Genomic DNA, 27809 nt, shown 5'->3' with positions numbered 1-27809 from the left:
CCACCCTCCACCTCCGCGGAGCGCAGCCCCAGGTGCCCGGGAAAGGCGGGGGGCCGCGCCTGATCCCTGCCCCGCCGGGGGAGGCGCGGGGCGGGCGGCCGGGCCTCCCGGCGGGGGGTGCGCGGGGAGCGGGGCGGGAGGCGCCGCTCGCCCAAGCCCAGCCCCTCGCCGCAGCCGGCTCGGCGGCGCTGGCCGCTCCCGCTCCCCCCCCCCCCCCGCACGGGCTCTTTGTCGGTGGCTGCCGGCGGGGGGCCGCAGCGCCATGTCCTCCCCCAAGAACGGCTTCTACCGGCAGGAGATCACCAAGACCCTCTGGGAAGTGCGGGACCGCTACCGGGACCTGCAGCCGGTGGGGTCCGGCGCCTACGGAGCCGTCTGGTGAGCGGGGCGAGGCGGGGCAGGGCAGCCCCGGGGGGGGGGCGAGGCGGCAGGGCGCCACGGCGGCCTCTGCCCCGGGCCGGGGGGACGCTGCCCGGCCCGGCCCGGCCCGGCCCGGCCCGGCCCGGCCCTCTCTCGCGTTGTTCCTTGCCAACTTTTTCCGGTTGTTGTGCCTGACCCGGCCTGGCCCCGCCCGGTGCTGCCGGGCCCTGCGGGGGCTGAGGGGGGCGGCCCCGCTGCCCACCTGGCCGCCCCGGAGCCGGGCGCCGGGAGGCGCGCTGTGCCGCCGGGGGAGCCCAGCCCTTCGCGGGGGAGCCGGCAGGCGTACCGCGTTCCGTCCCACGCGTGTTTTCGTCCCCGGAACAAGCGGAGCCCGGGGCGCCGCCCGCGCCCTGCCCAGCCCTGCCCGGGGAGCGCTGCCCGCGGCGGCCGGTCCCGGACCGCTGGGTGCGGCTCCCCCGGAGCTGCAGCGTCCCCAAAACCCGGGGTGTTGGCCCTTGGGACGGGACACCTGGCTTGGGTTTGTGGTGTCGGTGGTTTTTTTGGTGTTTGTGGGATTTTTTTTTGTTTTTGCTTTTTTTTCTTCCTCCCCAGATGTTCCTCTGTAAAGCTTTAAAAATTGGCTACTTTTCATCGCAGGGCCTGGCAGCGTTTTAGACGAATGAAACCAGACTCCGGATGCTGCCAGCGAGGTGTTTTGGGGAGGTGGTCTCTCCCCCGGCACAGCAAGGCCACACAGGCACCTGGCAGGCTGCAGGCTGAGGGCTGGGCAGCGCAGGGCAGGATGCGGCCGCTCTCCAGCGCCAGGGTTTGCAGTCTCGCTTTGGTCCTCGCTCACCAAACTCTTCCTTTTCCCTTAAAGCTCAGCCGTCGATGGAAGAAGTGGTACCAAAGTGGCCATTAAGAAATTGTACCGCCCGTTTCAGTCTGAACTCTTTGCCAAACGAGCCTACCGAGAGCTGCGCCTCCTGAAACACATGAAGCACGAAAACGTGAGTTGGGTCGTTAGCAGATATCCCCCCAAGGCCGCAGTTTACACACCCTAAAAAGAAAGAAAATTAGGCAGAGTTGGACAAGGCTGGACATGTTGGGCATGTGGCTGCATGGAATTCAGGAGTCTTTGGCCAAGACCTGCGTGTCTGTCTTTTGTCTGTCTGTCGTTTATCTACAGACATCAGTTCGCACAAACTAGAATATCCTGTGGGAAACACCACTTCATTTCCATGCAGGAAAGGTTGGGTGGGGAAGGTTAGGACCACGGTGGAATCTGTGCTCAGAGCTAGTGAGAGAGATTAAGGTCCAGAAATCACAATCTCCATCACTACATCCTGAGGTGCAGGAGAGTGCAGGGCACGCGTCTGTGCCTGTGGGTCTCGGGTACCAGCATCTCTTTTTTTTCTGAACTTGCGTGAAGATGGCTATGGTACACATGCATATCTTTGGGAAGGGGGTGGGGTTTTCCTTTTTTTTATCATTTATGAAGCGTTTGAAAGTTTGGGGTTCATACTAATGTGAAACAGGAAAAGTTGCTGAATGACTAAATAAATTGCTTTACTGGGAAGCAGAGAATAGGATATAGAGCTCTACACAGATTCCCACGTAATGTGAAAGAAGAACAGCCGCAGAAAAAAGGCTTGAAAGTGTCACTGAGATAAAGATACTTAGTCCCAACAGTGCTTAGTCATTTAAGAAAAAAATAAAGGAGAGATTTGTGTGAAAACAGTTATTGTGGAATCAAAGCACAGACTCCAGGTGAGAAGGATCCCAGGGTGTGCTTGGAGGATCCCAGTAGTGGCTTTAAATGCTGTTCGTCGTGAATGCATGTGGGTTAAAAAAAAAAAAGAGTTTGGAGTGAGTTGTTAAAATGATGCATAAGAATCTGGTTTAAAATGTTAATAATGTGGGAGACCAGAGCGTAACTCCATTCAGATGGCCTTCAAGGAAAGCTAAGAGAGCGAAAGTGAGGATAAGAGAAACTGGTAATAACAATAGTGAGACATTGCCATTTACCGTTACAGTATTAACATTGTGAGTACCAACAATATCCGGGTTCATTTTGAAGAATAATCTGTGGCATGTCCTGACTGTCCAGAAAAAAACAGACCTTTTTGTAGGCTTAAGAACCTGTGGGCCTGTTAACATTTTAGTCTGAATCTTTTAATACGTTTGATCACTTTACTTGATTCCTTTGAAGTAACTGCTTCATAACCAGTGCTGTATATGTTAAAGAGTTAACATTTGCAGGGAACTTCTGTGTCATGCATGGGCTTTCATACTTTCAGCATTTTCTTTACTGAACATTTGGGAGCAGAGCAGCTCGTGCAGTTGCCAAGCTCCTAACTGTGTCCAGAATTTTGAGATTATTTTCCTTCCATTTCCCAGAATAATCTGTTGGGTAGCATTTTCCACTCCTGGTGGTTTTTATGCAGTGTATGCCCTTCAGGATAATACTCTGGAACCCCTCCATGGACTCCTTTGATAATTAAAGAGTCTAGAAGAAAATGCTCACTGGGGAACGTGAGCACAATCTGTAAAAGTTACAAATCAATATATATGAAGGAAGGGAATAATTTTCAGTCTTAGGAAACAGTTTGGGCCACAGAAAGAAGAATCTGGTCTACATACTAAGGAAAAGTTTTACCATGAATTATGGCATCTACTCATTAGAGAACAAAGACTGAATAAATGATCCCGCAGGGATTTGCGGGCACTGTGGAGGCAGAAGCTGACTACTCCACCCGTCCGCGATGAGGCTGAGATGGCAGTACAGCCCGTCAAGAGAATTTCCGTCCACCATCCCAGCCTCACACCCTTCTGTCAGTCGTTTTGCCCACGGTGAGTTAGGAATAGCAACAACGCCTTTTAGGATTTCTAGTCCCTGTGCTGATCTCGGGATACTCCTTTAGCTGCTCCACCCATCCAAAATTAAACCAGAGTGGCAGTATCACTTCTCGTCAGGATTTTCAGCCCACGCTTTGACCCAACACCATTCTGTCAAAGAGCCTCTTTTTTTGCGTATTTCTACCAAAGGATGGATTTACAGGCAGACAATAAGGTCCTTTCCCGTTCATGTCAGCAGTCCTGTGCTGTGCACACCTTTCATGATATGTACAGTAGTGGCAGGACAGCTGCCTGTTCTCCGTCGTTACCATTGTGGCTTCCGTGGGTCTGGCTATGGAGTTTTGAACGGGCCCCACTCACGTGGGTGCGTATCTCCTTATGACAGGAATTAGTAGACTAGAACTGTGATTGAAGTATCTTTGCTTGTTTTTCTGTTAACTAATACGTTATAGTATACTTCTATAAAATAGCAGTTATCTATCTATCTGGATGTACTATAAATACAACTGCTATTAAAAATTAATAAAACTGAAGTAATTGTTTCAGAGACCACAATAAAGTAGCGATGCCACTGTTATCTCTGTCTTGGGTGTTGGTAATCTAAGTATGTAGAGGAGGTGGTGTGTGATGGTCTAACGGTACTGCCACTATGGATTAGACTTGGGATATTGTTGCAATGTTGCACTAATCTGCCAGTACAAATCTTCATCTTGCTTTTTTCCTACTTCAGGATATAAACTATTTCAAGGTTCTGTTTATTTGGTAGTTAAAATTACATACAATTCGCTCTTCTGATCTGTTTTTCTTTTAAAATGACTTCTGTAATCATGATGCATTTGATGTTGGATTACATGGAAGTGTGATGTTTTGTTTGTTTCACCATGATTACCTCGCGATGGACCATCTCTGCCCTTCATAGCTTTCGGGGAAGTGTTGTGTTAAGCATGTAGCAATACATTATCATAGTTTATTTAACCGTATGCTGTATTCAGAATGATGGAAGAAATTGTAATGGTCTGACACGTTGCGTTAAAAATAGCATCTCTGATCCTCCATTAAGGTAGCAGAAGATACCATTAAACCTGTGCCACAGTGATATAATTCATCAGCATGTCATGCTTCAGTGAAGAAAACGGAGGAAAACTTCTGCTTAATGTCCTGGATGACCTCCATTATAGACCCTTTGAGGAATATGCTCATCTCCTTAATGTGGAAGGGTTGTAGGATGACCAGGAGTCCTGTAAAAACAAATATAGGAGTCATCCTACTGAATTTTACTGGAATTGTGTTTTACCTTGTAAGGAAGTTAACTCACGGGTCACTTTGCTTGTCTATTCAGGTGTTTTCAGGAGGAGGCAACTCTGGTTGCTGGCATGACCATCTTTCGTTATATATGCTAGACCTTTGTTCTCCCTCATGGCTCTCAAGCAGGACATTACTTAAATGTAGTGAGGAATATTTCTGTATAAACCATGCAAACTTGGTAGCATGGGACTTCTCATCAACCCTTTGCAAACAAATCCAGAGGAGAAATGGTGTTGAGGACAGTGGGGCAGAGGCTGTGTGTGAAGAGGACGAAACCTGGCTCTTAGGAGATAAATCACTGTCTTTAATGGCACTGGTATCCTTTTTTTTTTTGGTAGGCCTTTTCATTTGAGAGGATCTGGGATGTTTCACAAACATCATAAGCTGCTTCTGCTGCCTAAGAAGCAGTCTAACCCAGATCAATTCCTCAGGCATTGCCAAAAAGAAAAGTTAGTTTCCAGCGGGATAAGCTGCCGGATCACTCTGTAGCTGCATAAACAGATATTCTGGCACAAAGAGAGAGATTGGTGTGAAAATGAGGAATAAAAACAGCTAAGGCAGAATGAAGAAAGCACTGGTTTTGGGGTGGGTTTTTTTCTTTGTTTATTCATGCTAGCTTGAAGTGTTCATCCCACTACAGCCTTGGCAGCTCTTGATTATTTCTTTGGCATCTGCTGCATCTTGTATAGAAGAACAGACTGTTTACCTTTAGGAATTTTTTTTCAGTAGTGCTGCTTTTGTTCCCTGTTTTCTTTCCATCTTGAGTTTAGTTAAAGTGAGGACCCTTAAAACTGTCTATTATGGCTCTGACTTAAAACCAAAAACAGTGAAAGTATGGCCAGCATGCTAACTTTGGCCCTGGCTTTGGCTCTCAAACATTTGCATAGCTCTGCATTCGTGTATTCTTCTGAAGTTAATGGAGATGTCTGTGTATGCAAAGCTAAACGCAGACAAGCAGGGGTGCAGAACCATTAGTTTCATTTGGCAAATAACTTGGATTTTGTTATGCATTTGGACTGGAAGTGATACCGTGATACCCGCTTTTGTTGAAACAACTGCATGGTGACTCGTGCTGGTCCAGCCCTGGTGCCCTTCTCACCTCCCAGTTTGCTAACAGAAGTTTTGAAGTTGCCAGCGGGAGTGCAAAATAGCTGGCGAAGGGAGATGGCAAAGGAGAGAGGGAGAGAAAAGCAGCTGCTCGTGCTGATGTCGTGTGTCAGAGCAGAGTGTGGATTTTATGGAAGTGTGGTATATGCATATGTGTGTATATATGGATATACCTATGTGTACATATAAGCACATACAGTAATACAGTAATTCTGACCCAATTCTACCAATTTAAATTCTGAACGTGTTTCTGGCATAAGATTTTTGACAAATGCCTGTTAAACATTTCTTGGGTCGGTTAATATTCTACAGATGTTTTCCTGGAAACCCTGTATGTAAGAGGCAGCTGCAGTATTTGTTTAAAGGTACTCTATATTATGCTCTCATTCATTGCTCTGAGTGGAAATTATTCTCTGGTGTATTCCCACATCTGAAGACCAGTGTGTGTTTTGCATTATGAGAACCATGTAGCTTTTTTTTCCCCTTTTGGAAGGAACTCGGGTATCCAACAGACACCAAATTGTCTGTCTCTCTACAGTTACGTTTCTGAGGATGATGCAGGCCTTCACTTTTAGGTTGGCTAATATTTAATTCTATTGACTTCTTTATTTTGAAAAAATGTTGGGCTTTTTATTTACACCTACACAGTATCAACCAAGGGAGGAATTTGTTCCAGAGAAAATGGTGGGGCACTCTGTGTTCCTGCCTGAGAAAATCTTAAAACTGTCACCTTTCGCAGTTCATCTAGCCTGACGCAAGCATTGGAAGAGCAACAGCCTCTGCAGTGTACAAAACCAGACCAAGAAGGAAGTTGTAGATGAGTGATGCCTTTACAGAGGAAAGCATGCTCACTGTGTTAGAAGAGGTTTCCCGCAGCAAGTCCTGCAGGACTGCACCAGCTAAAAATTCACATCCTTTGGGTACACAAGTGCCAGTAAAGTGCAATTCAGGAATCCTGGCTTGCAATGGCAGATCTCCTTATGGGTCCTTATGAAAGCAAAAATACAGTTATAACTGGATAGTTTATTGCTGTCAAAAGGTTGTAGGGGAGGAACACTCCTAGCCACTTTTCTGTGGTCTGAAAGCTTAGCACAGCTAGGGAGCTAACAGGACACCAGAGTCACTTATTTTGGTACTCAAAAGCCAATAAATCAACATAGTGGTATCGGTTGTCACTTCTGCTTATTTTCACAAACCTGCCTAATAGGTGTTTTACCTAGGCTGGGCTTCAGTGGATAGCCATTTATTCACACCCCAGCCTTGGGTACTAATAAAGCAGACTGATTAGCCTAGTCCAGTAAATGAAAATAAGGAAGACAGCGCTGAAACCCAAACCCTCTCTTTGGATTGCCATCCAATTCAGAGATGATATGTCTGTCTGCAGGATTTGGATCTGTTCTGTGTTACGTATGGGTCCATTAAAAGAAGAGTGTGGTGACGCTTGTGGGTACGGCTTGTGCCTGCCGGTCTGCCAACTGGCAGGAGAAAAGGAAAGGAGCGCTCTCTCCATCAGCAGGCATCCCTCGTGTCATGTAGCAGTAATCGGTGAGGAAGAAAGGTGACTGTGGTGCAAGCCTTGTGCGTGGATAGTTAAAATCTGAAAAAGATTGAGACTTCTTAGTGTAGTAAAAGGATGCAGGTGCCCTGTGGTGTGGAACACCGCAGGAACATAAAGTTGAAGCTAACCCTGCAGAAGATTTAATGCAGCATAATACGTAGTTCAGTGCACCCCAACAGGGATCTCTCTTAAAAAATGTACTTGCATTTGTAGCCCGAGTGCCAAAGCCACTCAACTTCACTGTGTTTTCATGCGTAACATCCACAAGAGAAAGCAGCACTTAATGTATGAGACATAACCTACATTACTTATTAATTTATACAAGATCCGAGTCTTTTGTTGATGTGCTGCTGTTTACATCAGAAACTTTCCTTTACAGAAATGCAGTGGAATGGTCCTTGAATAAAAGTAACCCAATACATGAAAGTGCAGGGGAGGACAGAGATGAGGAGCTCTTCGCTGTTGCGCTCCACTGCTGGAGTAACGTTTGGAAAAGGCAGCTGAGAAGGGAAGGGCAGAAACCACCTTACCAATGCAAAGCTGTTACTTATTTGTTGACAGTAGTTAAAGTTGGTCAGAGTGGTCAATATAAATGTTGGGGGGGGGGGGGGGGGGAGATGACACAGACAATAGGGATAAGAAGGGCTGGAGACACTGCCACCCACCCCCCGCTGGCTTCATAGGGAAAGGACACAATCAACAAAGTAAATACATTGAGTAAAAGCACACCTGTGGAAAACAAGTTAGACCAGTAGATGGGTAGTTTTGCTGTTACCGTGGTTTTGCTTTGCAGGAAGATGGGAGAGACACAGTATTACACTCTCTCCTCGAGATACAAGCAAGGAACGTACTTTAGTGGAGGCTGCAGAAATCCAGGCTGTTTTTCAGTCAGATGGGCGGTAGGAAACAAGGTGCATCCTTTGTGGGCTAATTCATTCGAGAAATTGCCTTTTGGCAGAGTTAATGGGAAAAAAATGAGACCCTGAAAGGGCAGTGGTGCTGCTGGTTTCCACAGGTGCTTTTCATTGCCATCGCAGAGTGTATTGGGTTCATTCCTCAGCTGTGCTTCCATGTCTGATAGTATCAGTAATTGTGCTGAATTAACACCAAAAATAGATCTACAGAAGGTTTCACAGATACCTGTGTTACATTTCGTATAGGCCACACTATGACAAATAAATGATTCTTGTAATTGTTTTACAGTGGCTTAATTCTGTGCTGGGACATTGTCTTTAAGTATTGCAAAGTTTTTTTACAAATACTGTATTTAATTGAGAGCATTTTAGACAGACACAGGATTTTCTATGATACTATGGAGGAGGGAGTTTCCTACACTTTATTCAGTTCTTTCCTTCCTACTAGGAAGGAAATTAACTCTATCCCTGCCGAAACCAGGACATCCTGAAGAAGTAGCTGGAGTTGTATCTTCCTTGGAGGATTTGTTTTATCCTATACCTCCTTGTGCTTAACAGATCTGCAGAAAGCTGTGACCTAAATGGAAACACTAATGGCTCTGTTCCAGTACAGTAAAATCATCCCAAAGCGCAGCTATTAAATAAAGATCACTGAGGAAAAGGAAATGGGTCCCTCACTTTTATTTTTAAATTGATTAACTATTAGTATGTCTTACCATTTTGGACACCAAAATGGATTTCAGGATTTTTAGAAAGCTTGCTTTGTAAAGCAAGAAAAAGAAGTATTGTGAAATCCTTGGCATGTTAGAAGAGTTTTCTGTTTTATTATTTACAATTCCCTTCAGCGGGAGCTGAGCATTGGTCTCGGTGGTATCCTTCTCTGCAGAGGATTTGCAGGAACGTTAAGCTTTCCTCCAGGAGTTTGCAACCTTACCTCAGAAGTAATGTATATTGTCTATCAGGCAGTATTAAGTAACTACTGGGAACTCTGTTTACTTGAATGGAGAAGCAGTAAAATGTTAGTGAACTTCATTAAGTGTGTTTTGGGGCTGGTACGCTCATTATGGAAAGGCGTTTCATGCTCCTGCGTTTCACAGTGGGCGCCTGATAATGCCTTGGTGCACAGATGGATGTGGTACAGCGGCCACGCTATTTCATCCTCTGCTGTGTCACTTCTTTTTATTGTGGTGTCCCTGTGTTTTTCACTGCTACATTCAGACGTGATGGGGTTTATTTTCTTACGTTTCTTGCTTAGGTAAATGAAGGCATGGAAATATCTCCTTGAGGAGAACAAGCAGGACTTCTGAAAAAGTGGGGCTTAATAGGGAAAGAAGTGCATATTGGATAAGACTACCATTAAAAAGTTAACTTCCTTCTTTTTAATACTGAAACCTTTGGAGAGCACACAACTTTTCTGGCGGTGTGTGCTCTGTGTGTGTGGGTGTACACATGCTGCCTTAGGAAATGCCCGTAGAGCTGCATTATGCTCCATTGTTGTCACATACATCTTCCTAATTCCCCTCTCCTCCCTTTCTCTCCCTGCCTCCACACAGAAATGGAAAACCTTATGTAAAACTGTCATGCAAAAAAAAAAAAAAAAAAAAATCATCTTGCTGTAATGTTAGCACTGAAGGTATTACTTCAAATAATAACCACATCCTCTGTGGGTTTAATTATTGTTTTATGGTAGTTATATTATTCTTATTTAATTAGTTTCATATAACAGTCCTCAGGAAAATATTATTAGTGATTTTTTTCAAAGATATATGTGGCTACGAAGAAAAAGAGTTGTAATTTTCTGTCTTTGTCTTCATTAGTTTTTCTATCTTGTTCATCATTATGACATTTTGATAATATCCAGGCTAACTGTAGTAGTTCCCCCTGAATGTGGATAAGATAAAAATACGTGCAGTAAGGATTTCATCACAGCTGGAGGTTTTTATTTAAAGCTTTAAATAAAGGAAGTTGCCTTTCTTTTCTTGCATTTTTTTCCTGCATTTCTGCTTTTGCTTCTTTTTACTTTCACGTACTTTTTTTAAAGAACTCTGTTTTGTGGAGCAATTAAGACAGTAGTAATGTCCAAAATCCATCTTGATTGTTATCAAAGTGGATTTTGCAGTCGTCTTTTAGTACTTTGATGGTAACATCAGACAACCTAATATGCCATTACCCCTGGCGTCTTTCTTGCAGTTTCTAATTTTACACAGTTTTAGTTCAATATATAATCTGATGTCCTTGAATTGCATGGCCGTGGAGATGGGTCTGAACAAGGTTATAAAGGTTATTAGTCTTTTAGCTTGCTTTCCAGCAAACTCCTGCACACCCCTGTCGACATGGCTGCCTGCACCTGGGAGACACCATGAGCAGTCCAGGGCTTCAGGGGCTTCCTCTGAGCAGACAGAAATGGTTGTGAATTAGTAGTAGAAGTAGAAAAGAAGCAACTCTAAAAGCCTGTGCTACTCAGGCACTACCTGGATCCAAGCTGACATCTGGCTTTAGACAATTCCAGCTACATCTTTTGGAGCATCAAGTTCTGTATATTTAATTTTCTGGTGTTTAATGGGCTTGAGAGAAGCACTGGCAGTTACCATAATGCATCTAGTCAGTTGGTATAGTTCTGCTGGAAACCGTGCTAGTAGGAAAAACAGTGGTAGGAAATGTTTTACTAGATTGTTATTTCTCTGTTGAGTGATAGAATGCTTTTGTTTGACAAAAAATACTCTTAAGGAGAACCTAAGGTGTAAGCCATAGTAAATCATACTAAGCTCTTGATAATTTACTCTATACGAACAGTTTAGTCCTAGTTTCTTCTCTATTCTCCCAATTACATATTGTAGTCTGTGTACCTAAATTGCCCTGTTACTGAAATTAGAAGACGTTTAAGGTGTTCTTCATTGTCAGGCAGCAGGCCCAGCTAGGTGAGTAGCACTTATGACTGCTTCAGATTATAAACCGATTTGTCTGGTTTATTTTCGACACTTCAGTGGTTCAAGTTAAAAGATACTCTCTCCTCTTACATAAAACTGGTAGCCTTTGAACTTTTTGTTCAAGTAAATACATTTTTTTATTTTTTATCACAGGGTCAAACAGCCCTCAGAGTTACAAAATATAACACGTAACAAATACTGGTGTTGCTAGGCACTACTTCAGGTATTCTTTCTGCCATCTTTATGCCTGTAGCTGATGTCTCACTGTGGAAATGTTTTTGATTGTATTTTTTCACTTATTATGCAGTTTGGGATTTTTTGTGTTAAATCAGTATTAATCCATGAGTGTGTTTTCTCTCCCTTATTTTTAGGTCATTGGAATATTGGATGTGTTCACACCAGATGTAACACTGGAGAAGTTTAATGACTTGTAAGTTCTGAGTTGTTTGTGTTTGGGAGCAGGGCATCATTGCTTGTGTGAGAGGAAGGGTTGTTGCTTTTTTAAATGGAGAATTCCAAAATTGTTGCTTCATGGATTTTTTCTGAATTTCATCTTAATATAACTCTTATGTGCAACTTCAGAATTGGTAGGCTGAGGTTTTCAGATTGTCGTTAGAACAAATTACCTATTTTGTAAGATGTGTACTTCTTTCAGCCCTTAGTAGATGGCAGTTTGGTGACTTCCCTAATCCACCTTTCAAGTAGCGATTCCTTACCCTAAGGCCCAGGTTGCCGAAATGATAGGACAATTCTTAACCCAAACAAGTAGGCTGAAAATGATGCCTGCTACACAGCACGTCTCCGGTGTGATCCGTCCTAATTCAAGGATTAATTCAAAACTGCTGATGCTGCTGAATTTTTTAGTGGTTATCTGCGCTGTGGTTTGTTGTACTCCCTGACTGGTTTCCCAGTCCAGTGGTCCAAACAGCACATGATATAGATCGTTTCTAGCACCAGGCATGTACATCTCCCTGACCTTTTGGCATCTCAGACACAAGATATTTAGCATGTCTGTTGTTTTGCTTGTGGATCCTGCTGCAATTCTTGTGAGTTAGAGTCACTAGAGAAACGGTAGTCAGAAGTCCTGGTGGGCTTAATGTAGATTTCATGTTACATTCGTAGAACAGTTCTGGATTTCATCTAATGTAGCTATGTTTTAAAACCAAACTTGCATATTTATATGTTAACAAAGAAAGCTATCTGACAGGAAAATGTAGAAAATGAAGTACAGAAAACATGGACTGTGTGTTCATACTGATTGTTTGGGCCAAAATGATCATTGAGCCAAAAAGGATGTTGTCCATATTGCTTATTGTGCTAGCATATTACAGCATATGTAATAAAATGCACATGTATATGATTAGCATTCAAGAACTGTGTTTTAAATTGAACCCTAAAATCATCCTTCAAGTTTTGGAGGCACGAGTCAAGTAGGAGGGACATTTTTATAACTGAAACTGCATCAGGTGGACCTATGGCAAAATTTACTTTCAAGACTTTGGGCAAGCTGTTAGAGATGAGCAGAGGTAGATGTGTGTACATTTAAAACAAAAGTGGAGAATCTGCTTTTGTGAATTAAAGGTCAGATGGGTCATTTGAAGGAGACTTTCTTTTTGCTGACCAGTCATGAGACGTTATCTGTGGCCTATTGTATAAAGATCAAATTCAAGCGGATTTGGGGCTAGAAGCAGCAGAAGCAAGGTGGGTGGTTTTACCAAAGCCAGCCCCTACAGTTCATATTAGCTAAGAAACCCAAGGCCTCAAACAGCTTCTAGCTGTAGCATGCTCCTGCTCTACCTGCCACTCTGCTCTCCTGCTCCTCTACTCTACCAGTCAATGTAACAAAGATTGAAGACAACGTCCAGTTTCCTTTATGAAGGAATATTCAGTGTCCTTTCCCTGCTCATGCTTGTGTTGAACTTCCTTCAGTTTTAGAAGTTCAGCTGATTGAAATGGTGTACAAAATCAGAAATGCATAAATCTTTACCAAGTCCCACTCTACCAGCTGCTTTTCACCCCCTTCATCTCTATTCCTTGCATTGTCTGTGCTTGTATCATACACAATGTGCCAGAACGGGTTGCTGCTCCTCATTTTGTAAGAATTTTGGGTTTTAACTGGAACTTGCAAAGAATTTAAATGCGTTAGGCATCAAGTTCCCATTGAAGTGAATTATTAATCGGGTGTCTAACCTCCTCAGCTTATTTGAGGATTCCAGCTGTGGATCGTAAGTACATTTTTAGTAATAAAAATAAGTTTGTGAAGTTTTAAGTAGTAGACAAAGTGTTAAAAGTGAGTCCGTAGTGTTTGATACCATTGTTGTCCTGTTCCAGTGTGTTGCTATGTGTTCCAATGATTACTAAAGTTTGGATTTTCAAACTCGGATAGGAATGGGTTTTCCCTCTCTTATATTTTGTTTGTTTCTCCACCCACCCAGACCTCTCTCTATTTCACTGTAAGAGATTTGAAGTCATCAATTTGTAACCTTAGCAAATTGTGCGTATGTAAAAATAGAGTCTTATTTGTCTTTCTCATCCTGTTCTTTACAGTGATTAATGGTTATATATTGTTTTGAACTTTGTCTATTCACATAAATCACTATCCATCCAGAGCCTGGGGATTTGTACAGATGATGGCAGGCGAGCAAAATCCTAATGAATGCTTGAAGGTCACTACCAGTAGTAAAAGATGTGTAGATATTTCTCTATTTCTCTTGCCCCACCTCTTTTTACCTCTATTTTTCCAGAACAGTCACTAAACTGTCTTTTTACGGCTCATTCCAAATATTCATGACCTCTGGGAAAATGTATTTAGTAAGTCTGAGTGGGGGGAGAACTTAATATGCTCTCAACAGTCAGGACCATCAACAAAGAAGTTAAACTCCATTTTCTAAGTCACTTGGTCTCTTGATGGGAAACATTTTGTGTATTATACTTGGGGAGAGATAAGAAATGTCATTCTGTTCTCCATATTTGCTCTGTCCTTATATAGTTACAGAATTAAATTGCTCATCTTTTGTATCCAAAGGATAGCAAATTTGTCTGTGAATGCTGGGACTGGGAGCCTGAGCCCTGATCCCCAAAGTTGTGGGGAAAAATGTTTGATACCTAGGAAATGTTGAAAATATTACCTATAACTCCTAGTGACTAAATCGGTGTCCCATCTCCCGTATAACTTTATATTCAATTTCTATTTTGTTTATAGTTACAATTCTAATAGAATAAATAAAGTTTTCATACAGGTTTAATAGTAGAAATCAGCAGAATTATAATTTGCATATTTTAACCAGAGGAAACCCATTTAAGTCTAAGTAATAAAATTTGTAGCTATGAAACAATGATCACATCTAATTCTTCCCTTCATGAAAATGCATCTGCTCATCTTCATAAGAAGAGGAAAACTGATGACTTTATCCTCAGGTGCCAGACATGACTGGCTCTGTCTGTGTTCAGACATGACTTTAAGGATGGACTCTGAAGGTTGATTTTACTACAAGCAGTGTGAAGAACAGTTTTGGATCTTAAGTGAAGATTAGCCTTGAAATGCCAGCTTGGCATTCTCAAGCTTTCTGTTGCTGGTGTCCCTTACCAATACTAAGTACCGAAAATCCCAGTTTATGATCCCAGGTGAAAATTAATGGAAGTTATTGTTGCCTCCTAATTTGATCAACTCTATTTCTGTTACGTCTGACCTTGTCTATTTGAATGAACCATCTAGGTGGTTTGGTTGCTGCTAGTTCAACGCTATGATCATAATTGTGAGATACATAGCATTGCGTGAATGTCTTTGTTTTCTGTGTAGGTGTCTTTGAAATACCACATGGCTCTTGGTTAGGTTCTTTCTAACTAGTTCAGAATCTGCACTCTTCTGATAAGTAGCAACTTTCCATAATCAGCGACAGGCTTGGGCAATACCTCTTTATGACAATCAAAATAGATAAAACCAGAGAAACTTGGAGGGCAGGGGGATGATGATGGAATTGTTTGATAAATGGAATGATCTGTAATTTAATATTGTCACTGAACTATAACATACAATTATGTTTCAATTTATTTGACAAATTAAAGTTATTCTGTCCTTTTTTCTTTTCTTTTTTTTTAAGCTACTTTGTCATGCCATTTATGGGAACAGACTTGAGTAAGATAATGAAACATGAGAAACTAACTGAAGACCGAATCCAGTTCTTGGTATATCAGATGTTGAAAGGCTTAAAGGTTTGCCACTTTTACTATTATTTTGATTTCACAATCTTTTTTCCTAGTAAACAATTATGGAGAGCTATAAATACTTATCATTTGATAGCAGGATAAAATTTATCTCATCTTGTATAGTCAAAGTAATGACATTCTGCATAGCAGTTGTTTTGTGATGATAAATGTTATCTGGGGTTTTTTTGTATGATGGTTTTGTCTGTGGCTTTTTTCAAGCAAAAAGAAAAGATAGTCATTCAAGATCTATATAGTACATTGATCCAGGATGACCTTGGTTTCCTTATTTGAGTACACCAGAATGTCGCTGCTGTGATTTTTCGTTGCCTTCTTCCCCAGCAGTTGATTGTGGTGATGCTTTGCCACACCTCTTACTGTGGCTAGTTGGAGAGTGTGGAGGCTGAGAATGAAACCACTGTTGAGTTCAGAGGCAGGACTCCCCTTGACTTGAGCCCTCAGCTAAGTCATCTGCTTCAAATTTCTCTAATTTGAAAATTTTTCCATGGCTTGCCAATACTGGTCTGATACACTTGCTAAGGCACTCTGCACCCAACCTGCTCTAAGTGTATCTTTCTGTGCTCTTCTGAAGAGCATATCTGTAGATATATGTGTGTGTGTGTGTTATGCATATATATATGATTGGGGTATGTGTGGATGTGCGTGTGTGTGTATATTTATACCATACCTATATGTATGGTACATATATAGGTATGGTATGTACTTATAGGTACGGTACATATGTAGTATACATATCTATCAACCTATAGGTGTGGTATTTTGGGGTGAAAGTCTGACCCTGAGAAGGACTCTGAGCCCCGTTGACTCCTAGTGCTCACACTGGTTTTGGGAAGTGTTCAAGGACCACAGCAAGTGCTAGTTTGGTCCCTGTGTGTTAAAAGTCCAGTTCTGCAAAGTACTAAAGCTCATTGCTAAATTTAAATAGGTAAGTCATTGGCATTATTTCTATATTGAAATACCTTTCTGAGCCAGATGTCTGAATGTGTTCTGTGAAATTGAAAAGTATGTGTCCTTTGCGTAACATGCATGTAAAGTTAAAGAGTCTGAAGTCTCCAAGTCTGGGACAGCTTTGGAAGGACACAGAGGAAGGACTGTGGATTTTTAGTGACAAATCTGTGTGGGAGGTGGCTGAGAGGAACACAGATAAATCACTTACAAGCCCAAACTAATAGGCACCTGAGTTAAACAGCTGTGAAAGATGTCAGAAAGGAGTCCACTGAAAGAAAATAACTTTTTAATGCCTTTTAACAGACTTGCTGAGATTGGAAGGGACCTCTGGAGACTGTGTAGTCCAACCCCTCTGCACAAAGCAGGGTCAAACTGAGCAGGCTGCTCAGGAGCTTGTGCAGTTGGGTTTCGAGGATCTCCAAGGATGGAGACTCCGCAGCTTCTCTGGGCAACCTGTTCCAGGGTTCAATCTCCCTTACAGTGAAATAAGTTTTTCTTATGTTTAAATGGAAATTCCTGTGTTTCAGTTTTTGCCCATTGCCTCTTGTCCTTTCACTGGCACTACTTAGAAGTATCTGGTTCTGTCTTCTTTACTGCCTCCATCAAGTATTTATGCATATTGATAAGATGACCATGAGCATTTTCCCAGCTAAACAATCCTGGCTGTCTCAGTTTCTCCTCTTATATCAGATGTTCTAGTCCCATAATCATCTTCATGGAGCTTCACTTGATTTGCTTGTGCCTCTGCAGTGTCTCTTTAACTGGGAAGCCCAGCGCTGGACACAGCACTCCAGGTGTGTCTCACCGGAGCTGAGAAGAGGGGAAGGATCACCTCCCTCAAGTTGCTGGCAATCCTCTGCCTAATGCAGGAGGCTTTTGGTCGTCTTTGCTGCAGAGGCACATTGCTCACATTCAACTTGTCCATCAGGACCTTCAGGTCCTTTTCTGCCAAGCTGGTCAACCTCCAGCCTGTACTGGTGCATGGGATTATTCCTTCCCGCATGCAGGATTTTGTTGAACTTTGGTGGATTCCTGTCAGCCCATTTCTCCAGCCTGTGGAGGTCTCGCTAAATGGCAGCACAACCACCTGGTGTATGAACATTCCTCTCAGTTTTGTAACATTTGCTGACTTGCTGAGGGTGCACTCTTTCCCATCATCCAAGTCAGTAATGAAGATGTTAAACAGGACTGGCCTCAGTACTGACCCCGGTGGGGGGACTGCTAGTTATGGGCCTCCAGCTGGATTTCCTGCTACCGATCACAACCCTTTATCCAGGCAGTTCAGCCAACTGACTCAGTCAACTTTGATCCAGGCAGTTCAGTCTACCTCACTGTCCATTAATCTTACTTGTACTTCCTCTGTCTATGAGGGTGTTATGGGAGAGAGTTTCAAAAGCCTTGCTAGAATCAAGGTAAACAACATCGACTGCCTTCCCATCATCCACCAAGCCAGTCATCTTATCATAGAAGGCTAACAGGTTAATCAGGCATGATTTTCCCCTTTGTAAATCCATGTTGACTACTGTCAGTCACCTCCTTGTCCTTGTTATGTTTGGAAATCGTTTCCAGAATTATTTGCTCATTACCTTCCCAGGGAGTGAGGTGTGGCTGACTGGCCTTTAGTTCCTTGATCCTCTTCCTCCTTGCCCTTTTTGAAGACACAAACAATATTTGCTTTCTTCCCATCATAAGGAACATCTCCTGATCACCATGACCTTTCACATATTACTGAGTGGCCTCACAATGACTTTGGCCAACTTCCCTTAATGTTCATGAGCACATCCCATGAGGGTCCAAGGACTTGTGTCTATCCAGTTTGTTTAAATGTTCCTTAATCTGATCCTCCTCCAACGAGGGTGTGTCTTCCTTGCTCCAGACTTTCCCAGTGGTCTCAGGGACCTATGATTTGGCAAACATTACCAGTAAAGATGGAGGGAAAGAAGGCATTGAGTACCTTGGCCTTTTCCACACCCCTTGTCACCTGATGCTCTGCCCCATTCAGCAGTGGGCCTGCATTTTCCCTAGTTTTCTTTTTGCTCCTGATGTGCATGTAGAAGCCCTTTTTGTTGCCCTTCATGTCCCTCATCACATTCAGCACCAGGTGGGCTTCACCTTTCCTAACTCCATCTCTGCACACTTGGACAGTGTCCCCATATTCCTGCTGGGTGACCTGACTCTGCTTCCACCTCATGTACATTTCCTTTTTGTTTCAGTTTCCCTACGAGCTCTTTGTTCATCATGCAGGCCTCCTGCCACCTTCGCTTGATTTTGTCTTCTAGTGCCTGTTTTTGTAATGTGTCAGCATTTTACACTGTGAAATTATGAAAGCATTCATAAAAGGCTAGAAGGGACCATTCAGATTTGTCTAGTTTTGAACTGTGTAGGAAAGCTTCATCTTGTAGCTCTTCCAGTAAGTCGCAACTTAGCTGGAGCATGGTGTCTGGGGAGGAATAATAATTTCAATGTAAAATTTTCTTATACTTGAACAAAAAGTATAACCAGACTCCATCCTTAAGTCAGTTGTTGGGCTTCTTCATGATTCGCATTTTTTTTTTGCAGAGAACAACCCTGACTGTAAGCCCAGTTAAGCCTGACTGTTAATCATCCACTCTTTATCAGAAATAATGTTTATATTTGCAGACAACATCAAGTTGGGCGGGAGTGTTGATCTGCTTGAGCGTAGAAAGGCTCTTCAGAGGGACCTGGACAGGCTGGATCGATGGGCCGAGGCCAACTGTATGAGATTCAACAAGGCCAAGTGCCGGGTCCTGCACTTCGGCCACAACCACCCCATGCAGCACTACAGGCTTGGGGAAGAGTGGCTGGAAAGCTGCCCAGCAGAAAAGGACCTGGGCGTGTTGATCGACAGCTGGCTGAACATGAGCTGGCAGTGTGCCCAGGTGGCCAAGAAGGCCAATGGCATCCTGGCCTGTATCAGAACTAGTGTGGCCAGCAGGAGTAGGGATGTGATTGTGCCCCTGTACTCAGCACTGGTGAGGCCGCACAGGCTCGAATCCTGTGTTCAGTTTTGGGCCCCTCACTACAAGAAGGACGTTGAGGTGCTGGAGCGTGTCCAGAGAAGGGCAACGAGGCTGGTGAGGGGTCTGGAGAACAAGTCTTATGAGGAGCGGCTGAGGGAACTGGGGTTGTTTAGCCTGGAGAAAAGGAGGCTGAGGGGAGACCTCATCGCTCTCTACAACTACCTGACAGGAGGTTGTAGCGAGGTGGGGGTCGGTCTCTTCTCCCAAGTAACAAGCGATAGGATGAGAGGAAATGGCCTCAAGTTGCGCCAGGGGAGGTTTAGACTGGACATGAGGAAAAATTTCTTTACTGAAGGAGTGGTTAAACATTGGAACGGGCTGCCCAGGGAAGTGGTTGAGTCACCAACCCTGGAGGTATTTAAAAGATGTGTAGATATGGTGCTTAGGGACGTGCTTTAGTGGTGGACTTGCAGTGTTAGGTTCATGGTTGGACTCGATGATCTTAGAGGTCTTTTCCAACCTAAATGATTCTATTCATATCTCTCTCATCTCTTGGATCTTATACGTCTGTGGACTGCAGAGCCAACAGCTATAGCAAAACAACATACCTTTGAATTTTACTGACTCTCACAAAGATGATTCTAAATGTATTAGCGGTCATATATTTTGTATGTTTTTCTTCCTCATCTTTCTCCTAAATACTGTTTGTTATTGCTACTGTTTTTTTCCTCTATTTGGCTTTTAAAAAATGGACTGTAATTATTAAAGTTCATATCTTATAACACAAAAAGAAGATACTCCTTAAGCTCCCTGTCCATCTATAACCTATATTAATGTGATATGAAAATGCTTCTCAGTCTAGATTGGTACTGCAGTTCTTAAATTACAGTGTTTGCTTTTTGGATGTACACAACTGTTGATCATAAAAAGGCTATTACTTCCTTATTATTTTTTTCTTTTGGTGACACAATTCCAAGAGAAGAAAAACCTTGACCTAGCTCTGCAGGCTTCAGCCAGGCTCTCCTGCAGTGATGGCCATTCAATTCCCTTTGCTGCTCTGGAGATGCGTATTGTAACGAGGCCATGGAACAGCACTGTCTGGAATTGAATGTCATTCCTTGGCTGCTGCTTGCACTGTGCAATTTTGGTTTTACGGTCCTGTGTCTGCAACGTACAACGTATGGGGAGACTTTCCTCTGTGCTCATACAGAGATAAGTGGAGTCGGTGTGCTGGAAGGTGCGATGCACAGGGATGTGTTTGTGCAGTGGAAATACAGAACTGGTTTTGATACAGGGACATCTGGCACATCCATCAGGGTGCTGATTCTCCCAGATCTATATTTGCACTGCCAAACACTATTAAAAATAAATAATATCACAGGACAGCATGCTGTTCCTGGACAGGAACATCAGGAACAGTGTACCCAAGATTCCTTTGTCTTTCAGTACTTAACAGATACAGAGGAGCAAGTAAATCATTTTACTCCCATCACAAAACTTAGTAAATATACTTTGTTGTTGAGTCCTGCATTATTAATTTCTCTTTGACCCTACCTTGGATTTTGTGTTCTTCATTTAGTAGATTTTCACTCACGCAGCCTTTTACATATGCTAAGTAATTATCCTTTTTATTCTACAGTTGTGCATTTAAATGCTGTAATTCCCATTTTACAAATGCAGAAACTAAAGCCAGGTTTGGGGAAATTGGCTTTATTTAAACTAGAGGGAATTCACCTCCGATCTGGGCTTTGAATGTGGAATTATGATTTCAGTTTTGTAGTTAGTTCCCTAATTACAAAGCCATGTCCTAATAAGTGTTTTCTCGAGGACCATGTAAGTGGAGCAGTCTTTTTAGTTGCAGGTAACTGCCTGGGAAACAGGTTTCCAGCAGAGGCGTGCTATTCACCAGAGATGAAAAACATCATTTGGGCTAATTTTACAGGCAAGCAATATATGAACTGTAAAAAATTAGCTTGAGTTGAGTGTAGCAGAAAGGATGAATAATGAATTTAATTCCAGTGAAATGGCTTAGAAACATATTTTTGTCCTAGTGGCCTAGATTATGGTCTCTCACAGAGGCCAACAGAGTGGAATTTGTGGGCCCCAAAGGTTGACACTGAAGTCTGTTGGATCAGTAAATGTGGAAGGCAAGTGGGGCAACTGTGCATGGTTGACATACATCTGAAGAAAACAGAGCAGGAATTAAAGAGGATGTGTTGTGTTTGTGTGGCAAGGTTTGGTAGTGGGGGGCTGCAGGGGTGGCTTCCGTGAGAAGACACCAGGAGCTGCCACCCACATCAGACACAGCCAGTTCCATCTGGCTCCATGATGGACCCACCGCTGGCTAAACCTGAGCCCATCAGCAATGTTTGTGGCACCTCTGTGGTAACAGATTTAAGGAGTGGTAAAAAATGCTGTGCAGCAGCTGTAAGAGGAGTGAGAAAATGTGAAACAACCCTGCAGACACCAAGGTCAGTGAGGAAGGAGGAGAAGGAGGTGCTCCAGGCACCGGAGCAGAGATTCCCCTGCAGCCCATGGAGAAGACCATGGTGGCACAAGTTGTCCCCCGCAACCCATAGAGGACTATGTCAGAACAGATATCCACTCTGCAGCCCATGGAGGACCGCATGCTGGACCACATGGATGTGCCCTGAAGGAAGCTGTAGCCCATGGAGAGCCCGCACTGGAGCAGGCTTCTGGCAGGTTTTGTGGCAAGACCTGTGGCCCACGGGGACCCACACTGGAGCAGTCTGCTCCTGAAGGATGGCATCCCATGGAAGGGACCCATGCTGGAGCAGCTCATGAAGGACTGTCTCCCGTGGGAGGGATCCCACGTTGGAGCAGGGGAAGAGCGTGAGGAGGAAAGAACAGCAGAGACAAAGCATAATGAACTGACCACAGTCTCCATTCCCTGTCCCTCTGCGCTACTCGGGGGGAGGAGGTAGAAGAATCAGGATTGAAGTTGAGCCTGGGAGGAAGGGAGGGGTGGGGGAAAGGTGGTTTTAGTTTTGGTTTTTGTTTCTAACTATCCTATTCTGTTATTAATTGGCAATAAATTAAATTAATCTTCCCCAAGTTGAGTCTGTTTTGCCCGTGATGGTAATTGGTGAGTGATTTCCCTGTCCTTGTCTCGACCCATGAGCTTTTCCATTGTATTTTCTGCCCCCGTGTCCTGCTAAGGAGATGGAATGAGAGAGCTGCTCGGTGGGCATCTGGTGGCCAGCCAAGGTCAACCCACCACAGAGGAAAAAAGCAGGAAGTTCTTGATGTAAGCTGCTATTTCCAGGATTTTATAAAAACGAGGGCAGTTCTCATTCGTTACAAGGCAACCAGCAGGGATGCTGAGATGGGCTTAGTAAATTGGTATCTCTTGTCTCTGTAACTGTGTTAGATCTTCTATAAGAAGTGGTTCACTTGAATATTTTGTCTCTTCCTCCACATTTTTGAAGAGCACAACTGTACTTACCTCAAAATTACAAGCAGGAAATAAGACCTTATTCAGCTACTAGAGTCTGATGTTTTGTCATTTCCTATTGCACGGCAAACATTTGAAAACAGTCTTTACTGTATCCGTTCCATTAAATTTTGGATTCTTCTTGAACCAATTCATCCAGCCGCAATAATACACCTAGTTGGAAATATCCTTAAGAAATAGGAGTGGTGCAGTGCTTGAGGGACATTCCTGCAGCACTGTCTGTGCTAGGAAGTGGGTTAAGCTGAAAGCAGTATTGCTAGCATGCAGAGAAAAAAGAAAATGGGTCAGTAATTTGTTTCTTCTTTTACAGATACCAATAAGTTAGCTGTTTAAGAAAGGGTCTCCCAAGTTTTGCATTAAAATTTTGTACTTTTTAAGGTCTGTTGTATCTGGATTAAAGACAGCCCATCTGCGTTTACTTAGATTGCTTTTTTGGCAGGGTGGGGGGAACAAAGCATACACTTAGCTAGCACTCAGTTGAGGCATTATAAGGGAAAAATACTTTCAACACCTGGGAAGGAGGAATATACCACTCTGCAGATCTTTGTTGTAAAACTCTTTCAACTTCCCAAGCTTAGCCTCTCATTTTTATAATGCATATTAATTTTTTGCACCTTTTAAATTTGATGGACTCTCTTTTGGGTGGTTATTTGGTGTTAAAGATGTTACCTGCAATATGCATTTGTCCTTTGTGTAAAGTACATAAGCACTTTATGGTATCTGTATTTATGTCTGGTCAAAGGCAAGAAGGCTGTTCATAATTTTTGTCCCATTGCATACTTCTACTGTAACAATCTGTTTACATGTGACAGTTAAATGCATGTAGAAAAAACTGCATGAGTGATGTATTGTTAAGGGATAAGAGATTTTTGCTAAGCCTCCAAGTCAGTTCCTTGCAGGCTTCGTTTCTACATTCTACCTGTCGACTGGTTCTGGATTGGTTGTATACCAAAATGCTCAACAGGCTTGATTTAAAAAATATATAAAAATTGAGGTCAATAGAAAGTTCATACTGAGTTCAGGAAGATTTGTATCAAGCCTCAGGTCTTTGCTCTGTAAGTCTATACAGTCCTTGTTTGCCAGTTAGTTTCTGTTCTTGCCATTTTACTGTCTTCTTTCTATAGAGAATGAAATATTAATTTCCTTTCTTTGGTGAGCCTTGTAATTTATCAGAATTTAACTTCATCTGTGGTAGGAAAAAACAATGCGATTTGACACCGCTTAAAATCAATGATGTGCCTCTCCTTTGTCTGTTTCCTAGTCGGGCCTTAGCCTGGCATTAAATTTTATTTAAGTATGCGCTTGCAACTTGGAAGGGCTTTCATCTTTTTTTGTTTGACAGAAAAGCTGTGTATTGTCAAAGAGTACAGAAGGCAAGCTGAACATAAATGTCTTTATGTAGGTGGAAAGGGGCTGGAGCTTCCAGCGCTTTCAGTCTTGGGTCCCTCTTCTGCAGGAGTGCCAGTTGGGTTCCTGTTCGTAGAGGTCTGGGGAGGTGGGCGGCAGTCCCGTTTCTTTATTTGTACAGTATTTGAGAATGGACGGATAGCTCTTGGGCCATAAAAATACCTGTTCAAGCTTCTTTTGCCATACTCATGGTAATATTTACCTGCTCTATTTCTCTCCTTTTGTCATATCTATTTACTGTCTTTTGTTCACGTTTATGTTGTTCTTTCTGCTTTTCTGCTTTCCCTTCCCCCTCTCACCCATTTCCTCTTCAGTTTTTCCTTCCCTGCCAAGTCACTCCTCATTTTCATTTTGCGTGCTGTCTAGAATACTTTCTCCTGAGTCTTTTCTGATTCCTTTTTGATTAGCTTTTTATTTTGTGTAGAGATTGCATATACAGACAAGAATTCTTATAATTTAGACAACTGTTGGATAGCTTCCTAGCACAATCTGAAGCTCGCATTCAAGGATTTATGCATGCTACCAAAAATTGTCTTTAGGATAATGCACAGAGCTCCTGTGCTCCAAGGCACTTTGCTCACGTTAACTGGGTTCTTGAATCACATATTGTTCAGGTGAAGTGGTAATAACATTGTGAAGGATATGTCTACTCTGGTCTGGATGTTTTTGCCATGTTAAGAGTGAAAAAACTGTCAATAAATGGATAATTTAATGAGGAGAATCAGTAAGAATAGGATCCCATTTCAGAAGGTTATTGAACTGAAATAGAAAATTTTCTGAATGAAGACTGGCGTAGTTCCAGTGCTGCTACCTGCCAGGAGATAATAAAATGCAGTTAAAAAAATACTGCTATTGTTAAAGAAACATTGCAGCACAGCACCAGTATTTCAGCTTACAGAAAGGCTGATGTGTACATTAGCACCAGGAATAAGTGCTATTTCATGTAATCTCAGTAGTGTTGTATTAAGAAGAGTGTTTAGAAAATATAGGAGTTCTCCCCAAAGCGTTAACATTATTTTGGTGCTTTGAACACTCATAAAACCTTTGGTGGGGTGATAACGTCAGTGAAACCATGCTCTTCCCCCCCAAAGAGGTGAGATTTACTTTAACTAAAACTCCGAAGGGTGCAATCCTTTTAATTCCTGTTTCTACATGCCACATTCTTAGGTGCAGAAATTCCTGGGTCTGCCAGTTACTTCTTTACTGTCTACAGTCATACCAGCAAAAATAGCCTGTAGAATATTTTAAGCATCTGCTCTGGAAAATCAAGAGGCTTCAGTAAGAAGACATTGAAATGAGCTAGAATGCAAGTAGTTATTGTGCTATCCTTGATCAAGATGGCTATTGGCAGAAGTCGTCAGCTTTTTCCTCATTTGTTGGGAGTCTTAACTACTTACAAATACATTTCTTTTTTAAAAAAAAAAAAGTATATATTCTCTCTGGTCTCTGCGTACAAATGACAAACTTCCTCTTTTTGCATCTGGTTCCTCCCATCCTGATCCACTTCATGCACATCCATGACAGAAACAACGTTTCGTAGTTCTTCATTTGCTATAGCGGTTTTACAGCCTACGTTCTGGGGAACAGCCTTGCGCCCTCAGCCCCTTGTGTCTGCCCCAGGAAATCCTGTGAAGCGCTTTGGCAATTCCTATGGGTGATGTTAAACCTTACCTCATCTACAAGTAATATGCAGGAGGAATTGGTCTACCGCAAATGCCAAGTCCTGCGTGGACTTGGGTACAGCAGTCAGCGGTGCGCCTGTGTGGCAGCAAAGCCCTATCATCATCTGGGCTGGATTGGTGAAGTTGTAGCCACGGGTTTTTTTTCCTCTTTTCAGAACCTGCATGACCACATCTGGAGCACTGTGTCAGGTGTAAAAGAGGAAAATGTCAGAGATTTTATTTTTGTTCAGTCACTGTTTTAAAAACTTGGTGCTTTAAATCCAGGTCTTGTGCTGCTTAGGTTGTATGGGTTTTGTTTAAGTTCAGAAACCTAAGTCTGAAACGCACATTGGATCTGTCTGAAGAAGTTAGCTTTGACCTGTAGCTTTGCTTTCTTTTCTCTGGTCCCTTCATCAGGTGGACTATGAGGATCCCTTTGCAGAGGGACTGTTGCATTCATAAGGTTAATTGCTCATCTTCATGGCTGCTGGGGAAGAAGACAATGGTTGCTGGGGCTATGGCTGGTTGGCAGTTACCCTGCAAAGTTCAGTGCTTCGGTGCATCTCCGTGAGACCACCCTGACTGTCCCTGGTTGGTCTTTCCTGGCTCTGACAGCTGGTTTCCAGTAACTTTTCCCAGTTATCGTCCCATTCTTCAGGGTGGAATAAAATGAAAACTCTCCAGGTGAAGCTGGTGGGATTCGCATCTCATCCATCTTTTCTGGGGACGTTTTAAAAAGCCTTTCTTGTTCTTGTGTTGCTTAGTGTCAGTAGTATGAGCTGCCATCAGTAGTATGGTCTGTGGGGTTTTCGGATCAGTTCCCCACACCTGAAATGAACAACAGTAGCACATCCCAGCCCGCTCTTGGAAAGCATGTCCTCAGTTCAAGACAACTTTCTGCATTTCAATCCTTGCAAAAGAGATACCTGTGTCTGAACTAGTGACTAGAGGCTCTCTTTATTGTGATGAAAATAGTCTCTTCTAGGGCATCATTCAGCTGGTGAGAGGGACTGCATACTTCAGCGGGGAGCGTTTGGTGACAGACATCTGTATTTGGTCAGGTGTCTTCCCAAAAGAACTAGTCCTAGGCGTCCAGTTTGTTGGTTTCACTTCTGAGAGCCCTTAAATAGGTCACTGGAAGGGTGATGAAAATGTTTGGGTAAAGGAGAGTGTCTTGTAACATGACTTCTCGATGTTTCATTGAGGAAGTATTGAAGCATGTAGCAAGACTTCTCAGCTAAGAGCTTGACTGGCCTCCATCCTGGTCTCAAGTGATTTCTAAAAACTCAATACTGCTGCAGCATACGAATCTAAACTATGATGGCACACGGGAGACATCTATTGCAAGAGAGCATTTCTGATATATAAAATAGCAGGATTTATTTTGATACATAAATATAGATATATAGCAATGCCAAAAATTAACTGGAAACAGGATTTTATGTATGGGAAGAATTAGAAAAAATGGTATGATCTGTTGCAGTACTCAAACTGATTTACTGGTTTCTCGTTACTGGGGGAAGGGAAGGGCAAAATGCTAGTGTAATTATCTGAACGTTAAAAACATAGTTAAAAGGATCTTCTGTGCAATAAATAAACATTTTCTAATTTCAGATTACTTTAGCACCATGAAAAAGTACTTTCTCCCCTGCCCTGGGCAACTTCTTAAAGTCAGGACCTCATTAACTAAAAAATACTTTCTCTTTTTACAGTATATTCACTCATCAGGCATAATTCACAGGGTAAGTGGAAACAATATAAAAGATGTTTATATTCTGATAATGTAAGCGGTGTTTGTGTATAAGCACGCTCATAAATATGCCTGAACTTCTGTTTATAGTGTCTCTATAAATAGTGTTTGATGATGCCTTTGGTTTCTTGTTCAGTAGGAACAAAAGGTGGTACGGCTACATCAGTGTAAGTTGGGCACCCAAGTTGCACTGAATACAGCTTGGATTTGGATTTCTTAAATTACTTTGTGAAGTTGAGTTGTAAGTCCCCACGAGCAAATAGTGTCTAAACTGAGATGGATAAGAGTTCTTTCTGGCTTTTTTTTAAATTAAGATTAAACTTTTAAAAACAA

General features: G+C 42.8%; 1 protein-coding gene across 1 annotated transcript in view; it reads left to right on the top strand.

Annotated features, from left to right (window-relative positions):
- Positions 1–200: 200 nt before the first annotated feature.
- Positions 201–27809, top strand: part of MAPK12 (mitogen-activated protein kinase 12) — a 40988-nt gene continuing 13379 nt past the window's right edge. The window contains exons 1-5 of the mRNA XM_076329470.1: positions 201–378; positions 1241–1370; positions 11402–11460; positions 15131–15242; positions 27439–27468. Coding sequence (XP_076185585.1) covers positions 263–378; positions 1241–1370; positions 11402–11460; positions 15131–15242; positions 27439–27468 — 447 coding nt within the window. The 5' untranslated portion in view covers positions 201–262. The remainder of the gene's footprint in view (positions 379–1240; positions 1371–11401; positions 11461–15130; positions 15243–27438; positions 27469–27809) is intronic.

The sequence above is a fragment of the Aptenodytes patagonicus genome, chromosome 1 (genome assembly GCF_965638725.1).
Source record: "Aptenodytes patagonicus chromosome 1, bAptPat1.pri.cur, whole genome shotgun sequence".
NCBI lineage: Eukaryota > Metazoa > Chordata > Aves > Sphenisciformes > Spheniscidae > Aptenodytes > Aptenodytes patagonicus.
This window is presented reverse-complemented; position numbering and strand designations above follow the sequence as displayed.